At 45.9% G+C, this 15931-nt stretch overlaps 1 protein-coding gene across 1 annotated transcript in view; it reads right to left on the bottom strand.

Moving 5' to 3' along the window:
• Nucleotides 1–2681: 2681 nt before the first annotated feature.
• The window catches only part of SCARA5 (scavenger receptor class A member 5), a 136902-nt gene continuing 123652 nt past the window's right edge, over nucleotides 2682–15931 (bottom strand). Inside the window, exons 7-8 of the mRNA XM_004382184.2 lie at nucleotides 12709–12903; nucleotides 2682–2937 (exon numbers count right to left, since the gene is read on the bottom strand). Of these exons, the coding sequence (XP_004382241.1) occupies nucleotides 2801–2937; nucleotides 12709–12903 (332 nt within the window). The 3' untranslated portion in view covers nucleotides 2682–2800. The remainder of the gene's footprint in view (nucleotides 2938–12708; nucleotides 12904–15931) is intronic.

A 15931-nucleotide genomic window follows, 5' to 3' on the forward strand; every position in this document is an offset into this window, starting at 1 on the left:
GACTCACATAGGCCCTAAAGCTAGGTCATCACAGGCACTGGAGACGAATGTAATAGTGGTGCATTTTATACATTAGGGTGAGTAGAAAGAGGGGCCCCTTTCTCCATGGGTGGCTGTTTACAGAATGGGAACCACAATGATTTAGAGGGCATCACCAGGCCTTTTAGAGGAGAAAAACAAGGTACTTCCTTCCTGTGTGGATTTTCAGATAGTCAACTTTTCCTCTGTTGACTCCTTTTAGCAAACTGACCATAGCCCATAACAAGCCTGGGGCCATTAGTTATTCCTAGAGGTGCCAACTATGAGCGTGTAGCCAGGATTATGCAGTGGCCCAGGCCATTCCTACATAGCTACTAGGGTCCTGTGTTTGGGGGTTCTTAGATAATGAGGATCAGTGACTTGGCTGACCTTGTACCTAACTCTGCACTATTTTCTTATGTGTGAATTAAAACAACTGACAGTTATAATTGAACTCCAGAGGGAAGCACATCCCAAAGTAAGAACACTGGAGATGTGAGGAAATAGTGTGTTCTCTTCTTTATTGAATACAAAAGCAATCTTCTTATAAAATGGACCTTGATCATTGTACTACTGCTTGGGACTCATTTCCTTTGGTTACCAATAAAGTTTAAGACATCAAGTTCCATCATGTTCTTGGTTTAGACTGTGGTTATTGTCCCCAAGAAAGACAGCTTTTCATAATCTTCCCATTCTACCAATCGCCACTGAAAAATGATCAGACCATCCCATTTTCACCAGTCCTCCCCACACTCACTATGTTTGAATAAGAATGTGATGGAAAGCTTGTTAGTGACATGTTTTTAGCTTTATTGAAATTATTTCTTATAAAAGGTCTAATTTATTTTAGGCAAGGCTTAATTTCCTTTAGTCCCTGAAATACAGGTTCATGATCATTTCCATGTCCTCTTAAGCAGTATGTAAACTAGACTTTCATTTTTAATGTTCAAACACTTTTCAATTTCACTTTTATTTAATGTAAAACAAGACTTGTATTTTCTCAAATAAAAAGACCAAGTAAAAAATCATGTAGGGTAACTGGATTGTTGGCCAGAACAAACTGTGGAATTTATTTTCGTAAACGTGACATCTTTCACCTTTATTATTTTTTTTAAATGCAAACTTGGCAATGTGCTGAGCTATGTAGTAAAGAATGCTATGTTTATATATACATACATATATTGGCTCTGAGAAAAGATGCATGAGTACATGCGTGTTATGTAAACATAGCAGTTGGTCAGATGGAGAGTCTCTGATCATTAGGAGGTTAATGAATAACAAGCATATTGTAAGCAAAGAATGACCAATAAAACATATTTGTTTGGGTATCAGCCAGGAACTTTGCTGGTCCTACACCTGGAGGGTCCCAGGTCTCACTTTCAGGCAGGCCTTGGCTCACCCTGATATGACTGTGAGTTTGTGATTCCCTCCAAATGGGGGGGGGGAGTGCTTTGCTCACTCACTACGATGTACCTCCCCTAGTCCTACCTCCTTGTGTGAAAAGCGGAATATGACCTTATCTCCCTGTAACCTGAAGAGGGGTGTGGATCAGGGACTTGCAGAAGCCCCACAGCCTCTTCTTGCCCCTGGAGGTTATAGGGACTCCTCACTTCCTTCCACTCCTACAGGATCCATCAGAACGTGTCTTCTTCTGACCACAGGATTGCATCCACAGCAGTCTGGAAAATGCAATATCATCTTCTCCAAACAGCTGAGTCATCCGAGTCTCATGACACAGGCTTCAACCCTGATTGTCCGACGACTGAGTGCTGGCTTCAGTTTAACAAAGATAGCCCCCATGTCACCCTCCAAATCAGCTTTCCTCCTACATGGATGGTTCTACCTGGAAGCCAACCATCTCTGGTGGTCTTGCACTCATACACCATAGGTTTTGGAGTATGAAGATTTCTAGTCGCACATGTCTCACTCCCAAGCTTCCTGCTCAAGCCTAGCAAAGAGAGACTAAGGTGCAGGTGGGGCCAATGGTCTCAGTCATTCTGAGTCTTATGACTTGTAGGCCAGGTAAATGGGTCAGTTGAGTGCTACCTGGAGGTAAGGTCTTACCCAGGATAACATGCATTTTACAAATGCTGCCAAGTGGATAAATGAACTCAGCACCCAAGATACTATTTAGCACACTATGGTAGTCATTCATAAATGTTAGTTTCACTCCCCTTCTCCAAATCCAGTTTGATTCCTCCAGGTGACTTGCATTTCCTTCTCCCTCCTGCAGCTGGCTTCTCCTTTATGTCACTTCCCCAAATTAGCAGAGGTAACAAGGAAAATGAATCACCCAGTATTGCCTCTGGCTGGGGAGAAAGATGTTGAAACTCTTGGCTAAATGAGGTTTGGGAATTACCTGAAGAATAAATGATCCATAATGCCTCCCTCTCATCTCCATGGCTTCATTTGTCTCTGACATATTCTCAGCACTCATCTGTAACTACCAGACCAAAAAGAGCATGGATTCTGAGGCCTGATAAGTGGCGTTCAGAAGGCTGGACAAACTGGCGATCCAGCTAACCAGTCTCCTTGCCCAGGGAGCCTGGTGGAAGGAAGAGATTGGCAGTAGATCCCAGAGTGCACTTTGGAGCAGATGCCCAAGAGGAGAATGACAACAGCCCACCACGGTCCTGGGACAAGGAGTATGGGGGAGTGGGTGCTGGACTGGGCAGGGCACAGGCATGGGCAGTGTAGCTCCAAGCGATGCCTCGAGTGATGACCCCAGGAAGGCAGGAAGGAGGCTCTGCAGCAGTGCCCAGACCTTGGGCTGTGCCCACTTTCAGTGCCTGCTGCATGTCACCCCGGCATCCTCGGCATGTCCGCAGTTTGTCACCCCCCATTTGGAGAAGCTGCAACGGAAGATGGTGTCCTCTGTGCCCTTGCAAGCAACATCATCCATCCAAATTCTCCCTGTACCTGTGGAGACAAGTCAACACAGTTTCTTAGCATATACGCAGGAGAACAGGAAGGAGGGAAAAGGGCAGCACTGCTGTTCTTGTGCTTGACCAGGCAGTCCTGGGCACTGCTGGCCGTTCTCGTTCTCATATCTACTGGTTTCCATCTCATCAAGAACTCATACTTATTTCCTAGGCTTGAGGGGAGAAACATAATTGATGGTGATAATGGTAGTATTTACTGAGTACCTTCTATGTGTCAGGCATCTTACATATATTATCTTCCTCAGTCCTCACAATGGTGCTGTGAGGTAAGTATTAATAAAAAAAACATTTTATAGATGAGAAAACTGGAGCTCAGAAAGAAACTGGTCCTCCAATGTCACACAGCTTATAAGTGGCAGAGTCTGAAATCAAACCTAAGTGTTCCTGTTTCTAAGGTCCACACGTTACATGAGACACCACATGGCCTTTGAGATACAATGTCTTGCAGCCTTTGTTGATGAATAGTCAGACAGTATCTAATCAAAGGGGCAATGTCAGTCAGATCCTGGATTGTCCCAGTGTCCCATAGCCAGGTATGTCAGTATCCATATTACCGCCTATCTTCCGAAGTGTATAGTAGATGGTCCCATTTCATGAGCCCCTAAAAGTGGTGCTTGAGTGGCAAGGGGCCCCAGAATTTAATTATCACAAGACATACATTTAATGATATGTAGAAGCATGTCTAAATCATAAGTAATTAGGTCAGTTCTCAAAATTCAAGGACCCTAAGACAACCTATTTGACAGTTTTGCCTGTAGCAAGCCCTGCTCACCCATCTCCTACAGGCGCCAACCTGCTGGTCTGAACGTGACCACACAGGATGGCACTGGTACTTTAGTTGGCTCTCCTAGGATTGTACCTGGGCCCTGAGAGGCATAAATTTGGCACTGAGGTCCTCAATGAATGCCAGGGGAGTAGAGCAGCCGGGTAAGTCTCTGGGAAGGAGTGGAAAGGGCTTGTCTAGGGTCAGAGGAGCGAGCGGAGGGGGGAGCTGGGATGCACCAGAAGTTGCCAGGAACTCCCATAGATGCAGGGTTCTGGGCAGCTTTCTGGGCTGATGGCTGTGCCAGGCCCCAGATGGTGGCAGCCCAGATGGGAGCCCTTTGGAAGGACGAAGAAGCTTCAACACTTCCAGTGGAATAGTAGTTTAGTGCCTCGATACTCACAGTGTGGTCTGAGGACCAGCAACCTCGGTATCACCAGGGAAGGTAGGAGGGCTGTCAGAAATGCAGACTCACAGGTCCCACCTCAAACTTAATGAACCAGACTACATTTTTAAAAACTGATTATGAATTGAAGTCTGAGAAGCACTGGTATAGAAGAAGTAGGACTTTGCAGTAGGCTAGAGCTAGATTCAAGTCTCAGCACCACCTAGGGTGACCGTTTCAGCTTTAAAACTGGGAGGGGACTCCTGGGATGTAGGATGTGAGGTGCTGAAACCGGGTAAATTCTGGGCACACAGGATGAGTTGGTCACTCCAACACTATCACCTATTAGTTTTATGACCTGGCACCAAAAAGCACTGGGACAAGAGTCAGAAACTGGGTTCCAACATTACTGGCTGTGTCACCTTGAGCAAGTCAAATCAGATAATAATTCCTATATTTGAAAGGGCTTTGAAAACTAACAAAGCCCTACAAAAAAGGTAGTTTAGGTTTCAGTACCTTATCCTGATCCAACCACTGTCTCCTCCCCCAAACAGCTCACTGAGAAATCCTTCAAACCACATGACTTTCCAACGGCAACCTCCCTGGTACCACCTCTTGGCAGCCGTACAACCTTCCCTTTGTGAGGAATTTTAAGGACTATTAAAGTTTTAAACTCTGTAATTCACTCCTAAACTGCACTGGTGAAATCCCTTTACAATGGATGTTAAGGGAACATCTAAACCCTTTCACTGACCAATATACTGCATGAACTAATTGGTTCAGATACGTTTTTGTTCTACAGAGACTTATCAGCATACGTTGTAAGGGGATTGCCTTGTGGTGATCTCAGGGACAGAGAGCTGAGAGGAGAAGCCTCCTTCCAGCCGTCTTTTTGGATGCTGTTTCTTCACCAGAGCCTCCTCCCTGGCTCTGTCCCTGGTCTGGATACTCTGTGGCTCCTACACAACAAGTTCTTTGAGGTAGAGCAATAATTCACAGATTAAATGTCTCCTGGAAAACACATCAGTTTACAGATTACCCAGGAAAAGGCTGCAGGCCCAAGAGGTCTGTGGGATTAGTCACACCCAAAGCAAATAAAGAAGCTTCAAGGAGATTGACAAATAAAGAACAGACTCAAGTTTACTCAGCCCTAATGCGTATACAGCATATCTAAACTCCAAACTCTAGTTGGTGTTTAGCCAGAGAGTTCTGGCTAACGTTCAGACATGGAAGAACTAATAAAATGGGACTAGGGTCATTAAATTAGCATCACTTACTATCTGCAGTTACGACAATGTGGGTAATCACTGAAAGCTTATTAGCTAGCAAGCCACCTCTGCTCCTCACATTAGGTCTGAGAGGCTTGTACTTCAACTACTCTGGGTACTGATCATTACCTTTAGCTTCAGAACCGACGCAGGATTATTCAAAGTGTGGTCTGAGGATTGGGAGCATCAGTATCACCTGGGGGCTTACTAGAAAGTCAGAATCTTGGGACCCACCCAGACCTGAATCAGAGTCTGCATTGTAACAAGATCCCTGGGTGATTCACACATGTGCTCAATTCTGAGAAGCCCTGTTTCAGATGACATCTGTACTTTTATACATGTTATCTCTTTAACAACAGCCCTATCAGGTAAGTAGGGTAGGGTATTGTGCTACTATTTTACAGAGGAGAAAAATGAAGCAATGGCATTTTCTCTTGAGGAAGTAAAGTTGGGACTAGAGTCCAGGTCTTCTGATACTTAGAGAATTAGGGCTATTTGAAGGCAATATTTTTTTGGATATGTAAGTGGAGATTTCACCTTATCCTTAACACTCATTCATTCACTCATTCATTCTACATATATTTTAGGGCCTATTCTGTGCTCAGCACTATTCTGGGTGTTTGGAATACATTAGTGAACAAAAAAAGTAAAACAACAAAATCTCAGCTTCATGAAACTAACGTTTGAGCTTATGTATGTTTATTAGAATCGTATTGATAGTAGGAATAAACTATGCTGTATCCTGCAGGCTTTCATCTGAGTGTCATGCACACATACGGAGAACAGCTATTTAAGAGATGCGAAAATTGAGGTTAAGTTGTTTGTCCATGGTCTCCTAAATATTAAGTAGAAGAGACCATGATCAGGCCTCTGGTGCCCAGTCAGTCTAGTACTTGTTCCTTATATGACCGTAGTACACAGCATGTAACAGTAGCTTGGGGGGGAGGGGGTGGTAAACCGTAGGCCAAATCCAGCCCAATGCCTGTTTTTGTAAATAAAGTTTTATTCGAACACAGCTCCACTCATTTGATGACAGAATCTATGGCTGCTTTCATGCTACAATGGCAGAGTTGAGTAGTTGCAACAGAGATTGTCTGGCCCACGAAGCCTAAAATATTTATTATCTGGTCCTTTACAGAAAACGTTTGCTGACTGTTGCACTAAACCATCTCCCAGTAATCAAATCTTACCTTAGAAAAAAGGGCAACAAATGATAATAATGATATAACTAAATGTGAACACTCATAATTACATCCACACTTTTCCACCTACAAATCTGTCTGCATCTATACCCACCTTATCTCCTTTTCTCTCTGTATCACAGGTTTCTCTGCTGGTCCAAGGCTAATTCCCAGCTGTGCTAGATCCCACTCCCTTCCATCGCCTCCTAGTCCTTATTCCACCCACCATTTGTTCTGTCTTCTCTATTTGTATCCACTCCCTCTGCAAAGATTCCTGGACCAATTTAAAATTTAAAAATATCTTTAAGTCCCTCCCAGTTGGATCTTTCCTTGCTTTTTGCCAGGAAAACAGATAATTCGATTACTAAGCCCTGTCCAGGAAAAAATTTATGTTGCCAGACCACTGAGAGAGCTGCTAGGGGTTGCGACATTTGTGTTACACTGGGGAGGGGTCAGGTTAGGCACGCAGAGCAATTCCTTCCTTCTTCCCTTTCCTTCCCTGTCTCCTTCCTTCCCTTTTCCCCCTTTTCTCTCCTTCCTTTCCCTTCCCTTCCTTCTTTCTTTCCTTTCCCCTTCCTCTTCCTTCTCTCCTTTCTTCCCTTCCCTGCCTTATCTCCTTCCTTTGCCTTTCCTTCCCTCTCTACTTCCTTCCCTCTTTCCACATTTATCCAGTGCCAGTTATGTTCTAGGCACAGTTCTGGGTTTTGTAGTTAAAAAGGTAAAGCCCTCAAAATGCTCACATATACATCAAAGATCAGGAGAGTGTGAGAGGTGCTTTCATAGAGATATGCACAATAATGCTATGGGAGCACAGAGTAGATATTTACACCATGGTGTGGGGATGGGGTGCAGGATGGAAGGAGCCAGAAAAGCTTCCCTGAGGAGGTGATAATTGAGGGAAGCTTTAACAGCTGAATAGGAATGAGTTAGGCAAAGAAGGAAGGGATGACATTCCAGACAAAAGGAGCAGCACGTGAGAAGATAATGGAGACATGGAACAGCATTAAGTGTGTTTAGAGAACCACAAGTAGACATACATACCTGAAGGACAGTGTGTACAAGGGGAAGGTGGAGAGGTGGTAGGTGGGCAAGAGCCTGATTAAGAGGGACTTGGGTACTAAACTAAGGAAACTGAACTTGATCCTGAGAGCAACAAAGACCCACTGAGGATCAGATGCCCATTTAGAAAGATCCCTTACAGCAGGAAAGGTAGTAGGAGCCAGCCTGGAGGTGGTGGCAAGGTAGCAGTTAGGAGAGTAGCTCATGAAGGATTGGAGCTACTACTATACTCACTTCACCTGATGCCCCTACCTCTGCCCAACATATAGTGAGTGTGTACAATGGTGCCCTGTGCTGTGCTAATTGCTTTATATACATTATCTCATTTAATATTTGCAATAATCCTTAAAAAGTGAGAGAATTGAAGCTTTGAAAGGTTAAGAAATCTGCTCAAGGTCCTTAGCTAGTAAGCAGAAAACGTGGGATTCTAACTTGGGTGGTTTGATACCAGAGCCTGAGTGCCTAACCACTGCTCTATGCTGCCTAAGCTCCTAAGAAGACAGTGGTGAAAATGAAAAGGGGGGACAGATTCAAGAGACACCAGAGAGGCAGAATGTGCAGGATGGGATTAACCTCATAAGGGATAAGGGAAGTGGGTGAGAGGGTGGCAGTGCACCCAGAGGGTGGCGCTGCACCTAGACTTCCGGCTTGGATGGGTCTGTCTGAGATGGGGCGTGTCTTAGTTTCCCAGTGCTGCTATAACAGACATACTGCAGGTATTTAAACTACAAGTGGCTTTAAAAAGCAGAAATTTATTTATAAATTAATTTATTAACTTCTCACAGTTCTGGAGGCTAGAAGTCTGAATTCAGGGCACTTGCTCTAAGGGGAGGATTTTTGTCAGATCTGGGGGAAGATCCTTGTATCAGCTTCTGTGGCCCTGGCATTGCTCGGTTCTTCGGTGACATTCAGGTGGCATCTATCTTCCTCTGTTTGTGCTTGCTTGCTTCTTTGTCTAATCTGCTCTTTTTTTTTTTTTTTTTTAACTCAGAAGTGATTAAGTTTAGAAAGTATCCTGCACTAATATGGCTCCATTAACATAACCAATAAAACCCTATTTCCAAATAGGATTATGTTATTGCTGTTAGGTGCTATTGAGTTGATTTTTGACTTACATCAACCCAATGTGACAGAGCAGAACTGCGCCATAGGGTTTCCTAGGCTGTAATCTTCATGGGAGCAGCTCTCCAGGTCTTTTCTCCAACAGAGCTGCTGGATGGATTCAAACCGCCAACCTTCTGGTTAGCAGCTGAGCGCTTAACCATTACACCACCAGGAGTTAGGTACAGGGGTTGGGATTCTAACACACATTTTTTGGGGGCACAATTCAATCCATAACAGGGCTGTTCACTAAGATGAGGGTTTGATGGAAAGGAAATATGTGTAATTTTGACACTCGGACATATGGTTTTGGAGCTCAACTGAACATTCTACACTAGAGGGAAAGGTGTGGGTGGGAGCTGAAGCCCCAGGTATGGAGGCGGACTCTCAGAGCATTCAGAGTCCTAGAGAAGTAGAGGCTGGAGCCCAGGAGGAACTAAAGAAAATGTGGAGGAGGATGGGCAGGAGAGGGCACTGAAGGAGAAGAAGGTTTTAAGGAGTGGCGCATAGACAGAGGCAAGGAGGCAGAGCAGAGGGTCATGGTGAGGAGTGAGGACTTGAGGTGTTAGCTGGCAGGAAAGGAAGCATGTCCAGAAGGAAGTGGATAGAAACAGAGAAGGTAGAGGGGGCAAGGGCCGGAAGGCTCCATGGGACCGAGGAATAGTGTACTGTGAGGCAGGGCACAGGTGGGTTGGAGGCTGTGGTCACAGGGTTAGAGGGTGGTGTTTCTCTGCCCGCTACCAGGAGAGGTGGGCATTCCCTCCCAGTGCCCCCATAGCTAGTATTGCATTATAGCCCTTACTCTGCTGTTTTGAAACCATGCACTTGTCTGACTCCCCCTCTACACTGAACATGTTGAGGTCAAGGACTAGGCATATTCACTCAGTACCCCCAGTACTCAGACTGGGGCACAAGGTGTTGTTGTTAGCTGCTAGGGAGTTGGGCCCGGAGACTCATGGTTACCCCATGCACAATGGAATGAAATACTGCCTGGTCCCATGCCATCCCCGTGATCGGTTGTGGATCAGATTGTTGTGATCCACGGGGTTTTCACTGGCTGATTTTTGTAAGTAGATCACCATGCCTTTCTTCCCAGTCTGTCTTAGTCTGGAAGCTCCACTGAAACCCATTCAGCGTCGTAGCAACACAGAAGCCTCCACTGACAGACGGGTGGCAGCTGCACATGAAGTGCACTGGCCAGGAATCAAACCCTGGTCTCCCGCATAGAAGGCAAGAATTCTACACTGAACCAACATTGCCTTAGCGGCACGGGGTAGGTGCCCAGAAACTGCTTGTGGAGAGAAGGATAAGAGGTGGGGAGTGCAGCCTGGCCTAGGAGAAAGGGCATCGGACAGGCCTCTGCTGTGTCCACCCCTTCTCTTCTGAGAGCCTCTATTTCTTTTGTGGACCCCATTAATAATACCTGTCCTGCTCATCTGTCAGGGTGTTGAATGTTAAGTAGATAAGTTGTCAGACTCTGATGGGGAAATTAGAGCACAAATCCGATATATCTGTGAAAGCATGTTAAGCTTCTCGTTGACTGCTTTAAAAGAATCAAGTGGCAATTCTAGAGCTCCCCAACATGTGATATAATACAAAAATTAAGAGGGGATGAAAGGGGCCACAAAGCCACTAATGGGATTCCTGGTCCAGCACATGCAGTCTGTGTGGCGCAAGGCTGGGCTACCTTTTAACCAACGAGCAGTTTTGGGCTAATAGTACCCATTTTTTCCAAAAAAGGTTTTACTTTCACTTACTAGAAAGAAGTCCTTGTTGTAGCCAAAAATGGAAAAGTGAGAATTTTTCCTATTCTTCCTGTTGTAAAAAAAAATGTCTGTTTTCCTGGAAGAAAACAGGCTGTAATCAAGCCCAAAGCTTTAAGTGGGAGGAAAGTGCTCTCTCCCAGTGTCCTGCCCTCCATGGAGCTGAGGACCCCTTTGAACTCCCCACATGCTCTGGCCTGTCTGTAGAGAGGCCAGGATGAGTCCGAGTCACCAGCCGCTTTCTGCCAACTGTCTCAACAGATTTCACAAGTAGTTACTTTCAATCCATGAGACTGAGATCTAAGGGAGGAGATCCTGAGCTAGACTCGCAGGCAGCACATTGTGAGATAAGGAGAAAAAGTGACTATCAGGGGTAGAAGGGTTCCACAGACAGTTCTGTATTAGACTTGGCTCCGATTTCTCCATCTGGAAAGGATGCATCAGCCCCTCACCTCACGTTATACCACAAGTCCATGTAGCTATTTAGCACAGTGGGCTGGGCCGCCATGCCAGGCAGCCCATGGCCTCGGGCAAGACAGCAGGCACGCCTGGCTCCATTCCATGACACCAGCCAGGCAGCCCCCTCAGGTGGGCCAGCTGCTGCTCCAGAGGTCACAAGGGGGAACCTAGCAACAGAGTGTGAGAAGGTCAGCCCAAATCCCTCCTCACAACTGTTGGAACATAGGTCTTCTTGACAGGTAAGCAGCAGCATCTTAAATTCCAGAGGGACCAGGCTGAACAGCACATCAGAGAGCCTTCCAACCCCCTTCAAGTTACAGATGAGGAAACCAATACCCAGAGTGGAGAAACAACATGCCGAAGACCACACAGCCAAGGGACAGCACACTATTATATGGTGTGGAGAGTACTGGCCTAGTGTCCATGGGACCATTGCTTTAGGTGTGTGTCAACACAGGTTTCTCCTCAAAGTCTGACAGAAGAGAAAGCATGTGTGAGTGTGTGACATTATGGGTGTTCAGCACATGTCGGTGGATATTCAGTAAGTGCTCCCTGTTGTCTGTGTCCCTGGATGGTGAAAACGTAATGCATTCGGCTGCTAACTGAAAGGTTAGAAGTTTGAGTCCACCCAGAGGCACCTTGGGAGAAAGGACTGGTGATTTACTTCTGAAAAATTAGCCATTGAAAATCGCATGGAGCACTGTTCTACTCTGGCACACATGGGGTTGCCCTGAGTCAGAATCGACTCAAGAGCAACTGGTTTGGTTGTCTGTATGCAGGTCTTTGGAGAAGACTGAGTGGTGTCAGTAGTAAGCATGTTGACACATGGAGAGCCAGACTGAGAGAGAGACATGATGCAGCGAAAGGAGACTGGAGCTGGGGTACAACCATCTTCCTCTCAAGAAGAAAGGGATGGACAGTTCAGATCAGCAGCCAGTCCAGGGAGGGTCTGTGCCCCCACTCAAAGTCTGCTCCCAACTAGCATTTGGTTGGAAGGTAGGTGTGTTTCAGCATGTTGAAAGGAAAGCTACCAAAGTGGTGAAGGCTTCTGAAATCTTGTCACATGAGGACAAGGTGAAAGAACTGGGGATATTTCTCTGAAGACTAAAAGACTCACAGCAAAGCAGGGACATTCCAGCAGAGTGCTGAAAAGCATGGACCCCCGAGCTGTCTGCTTGGGTCTGAATCCAGGGTTTACTGTTTTCTAGTTGTGTAACCTTGGAAAAATTACTCAAGCTTTTTGTGTCTCTGTTTCTTCATTTGGAAAATGGGGATAATATCTGTATTGACTTCATAGCTTTGTAAGGATTAAATGAACTAATATTTGTGCTGTGTTTAGAAGACAGCCTGACACACAATAAGTGCTAAGTAATGATAAAAAGTGATAAGAGTAGATTATAAAGATCTGAAGAGCTATCAAGTGGGAAAGGGATTAAACATGTTCTCTGAGACAGGGAGAACAGAACTAGGGCTAATGGGGGAAACTGACAAGGAGACAAAATTTCAATTCAGGCAAGGGAAGATATTCTAATAAACAGAACTTTCTGAAGATAGGTCAGCTTGCCCCAGGGGATAGTGAGTTCCCTGTTGCAGGAAGTATTCAGGCAAAGGCCAGTGACCATTTGGCAGCATTGCAGGATTGCTGTCCAGGGCAGTCAAGCTATGGAGAGGAGATCAGGCTACTTGGCCATGAAGGTCTCTTTCAGCCCTAAGATTCTTGGGCCCTCTCCACATGGCTGAAGCAGTCCATTTCCTTCCAAGTACCTTACCTTGTCCAAATCGAGCTGTCCTGTACACCTCCTCCACGCTGCGGAAGCCCAGCATGCGGCACACCACATCCCCATCCTTCTTGTCCCAGCCATCGTCACAAACGGTGCCCCAGCGCCGGTCGTGGTACACCTCCACACGGCCCTCGTGAGGGCCCGAGCCGTTCACCAGCCTGATGGCCACAGCCTCCATGCCACCTGCTGGGATCAGCCCCATCATCATTACCCAGCTTTGGAAACACCAGGGCCCCATCCCGAGATCTCTTCTGACTCTCCTCCACCCCTGGGGCAGGAGGGAAGAGAGGGCTGGGGCTACAGCCAAGGTCAGGACCTTGACCAACAGAACTCATGTTTTATCATCCCTGTCCTTTGTTAGCCTTCTTCTTGCCACCTTTTGAGACCTGGTTACTAATAGCTATTCCTTCCAGGAAGGAGGGCAGAGAAGGAGAAGGAGAGGGAATGCAGTGATAGTCAAGTCTCTGGGGGCAGAGTGGCCTTGCTGTGTAGCTTAGTAGGTGGTGAGGTCCCCGGGAGTGCCTCAGCCCCGAATCCCATCCCTCATGTCTACTTCCCCATCAGCTGTTAGCACGAAAGTGCTTGGAGCCAGGCAGACCCGGGTGTGTATTCCAGCTCTGCCACTTACTGAGAGACAGGAGTTCATCAAATCTAAGATGTTACTGATGGTGAAGCACATCACTATGTTATATTCCACTAAGAAGGAAAAACCTGGCCAATTACAATGGTGAAATACCATCAATTGTTGATCCTTCCTGATTCCGAGAGGTTAAAATGTGTATCACAGTATCAGTGAAATATGGCAATATATGTAAAGAGCTTGGAATGGTGTCTGGCTTAGTAGGCAGGTATGAGTTTGCTCTTGTTTCTATGTGAATGACCTTAAGGAAGTGTCTTAGCCTCTCTAAGGGCATTTCTTCCACTGTAACACGGGGGCAATGCCTATTTCATAGGGCTGTTGTGCAGACTAAATGGAATGATGTATATAAGGCTCCTAGCATGGTTCCTGGCACATAGTAGGCACCCGGCAAATACTAGTTTCCTCTCCCTTCTTAATGTCTAAAACCCTGTTGAATTCATCTCTAAACTAAGTGTTTAACACAGAACCTGGCTGTAGGAAATGAACAGCAAATGTTTTCTGAATGGATGAATGAATGAAGATTCATTTTTGTGTTAAAAAACATTGCATGACTTCTCGACGGGATAGTCTGGAGACTCAGAGAACACTGGAAAAGCCGAAAGAAGCTTAAGATCATCTCAGGGCCAGGGTTTGGCTAAGTCATAGTCTCAGAGTGATACACATGGTAGGGGCCAGAGTTGGGATCAGAGCTTGGGTCTCCAGATGTGTCTTCTAACAACCTTGTAAAACCCTACCTGCTTTCCACTCATGTGGGCAATGTTCACCCCTCGGAGACTTGAGTTTCCTCACTTGGTAAAGTATTGAGGTGGTCAGTGGGTCTTAAATCAGGCCACACATCAAATTCGTTAGGAATGCTTGTTAAAATGCAGATTCCTGGGCCAACCCAGACCTACTGAATCAGAGTCTTGGGGGTAGGAGTCAGGGATCTGTACTTTGAACAAGTACCTTAAATGATTCAGAGGCAATTAGTCTGTGGAGTAACATTTGGGATGATAGGATCAGATGATCTATATGATTCCTTCCAGCTCCAACATTCAGTAATTTCAAAGCCAGGGAAGATGTCAAGGTCATCTTTCTTTGCAGCCAGAAATCACTTGGGACATATGGGGTAAGGTTGGGGGGCACTGGTACTATGACACAGTGTCAAGTGGGTGTCATGATGCAGGAAAAGCCCCAAATGAACTGCCAGAAAAAACAGCAAACTCTATATAGTACTGCAACCTCGGACTTTTGGTAGGCTGAGGGAATCCGCTTTCTAATGACTGCAACTTGGCCAAAAAAGGTTCGTAGGCCCCTAGAGGAAATGACAGAATTGATATGCCCCAGTGTGCCAAATGAGAAAGCAGAGAAGTCAGATCCAGCCACATGTCTGTTACGTGCTGCCCAGCTGAAGAAGCCCCAGCCTGTTCTGCACAGGGGAACCAGGAAGCCACCAACAAACCACATCATCCCCATGATGCTAAACTAGTACAGGGTGATTACTTTGAAGGGCTCCTCTCAATATTTCATGCCATTTTCTAGGCATTCTTCATCCCTGACCAGGTCCTTCCCCCCATAAAGATTTACTGAAAACACAAGCTCCTGCCAGTCTATCAGAAAAGGTTTAGAATGAACAAGACAGCATAGAAGTCCTGGAGAAGAGGGAAACATGGAGAGAAGCTGGAGTCCAGAGACTGGGTTGGAGACAGAGAAACTCCCCTGGAGGCAGTGATGAAAAGCTAATCTAAAGCCAGCAACATCAAATGAGTCCAGGCCCTGGCTGGGGAGGGGTAGCCCTTGGTTGGCTAAGGCTGAGATGTCAGCCCTGATTTCCCACAGATCTGCCTCCCTCTGTCAGCACTGTGTCATGGAGACAGTGGGTTAGGCCAGGGGATCTAGAGAAGAAGCTTCAGTGGAGTGTCAGTAAGAAAAGTGAGAGGTGGGAGAAGGATGCTGTGGACACATAGGCATATTGCAGTCAGAGTTCAGGGTGCCAGGTCAAAGTAACAGGAGGAGGCTGGATATGGCTGACATTCAAAGAGTCCCGCCTTGCACTCTGCTGTGGTCAGTCTGAGCTCACTTCTTTCACTTATTCAATTACCCATCCATAAAACCGATATTGATTGAGAGCCGTTACGTGCCTGGCCCTAGTCTAGTAGCTGGGGATACATCCATGAACAAAGTCTCTGCCTTCTACTGGGAGAGACAATCAATCCAACAGACAAATAAAATATAACTATGGTCTAGAATGATAAGTGCTTAGAAGGGAATGAAAACATGGGAAGGGAATGGAGAGTATGGGAGATATCACTTTAGATGGATAGATGAGGAAGCCTTGAGTAGAGACTTGAATGAGGACATAGCCTCCTCCACCTCAGGAAACTCCTCTTTGTGCTCTAGGTTAGGAGTTTCTGAGTGTTGCAAATGGTTAAGCGCTTGACTACTAGCCAAAAGGTTGATGATTTGAACCCACCCAGTGGTGCCTTGGAATAAGGCCTGGCCATCAGCTTCTTGAAAATCCTACTGAGCACAGTTCTACTCTGCACACATGGGGTTGCCATGTCAGAATTGGCATGATGACAACTAACAATA

Source organism: Trichechus manatus, unplaced genomic scaffold (assembly GCF_000243295.1).
Source record: "Trichechus manatus latirostris isolate Lorelei unplaced genomic scaffold, TriManLat1.0 scaffold00091, whole genome shotgun sequence".
Taxonomy (NCBI): Eukaryota; Metazoa; Chordata; class Mammalia; order Sirenia; family Trichechidae; genus Trichechus; species Trichechus manatus.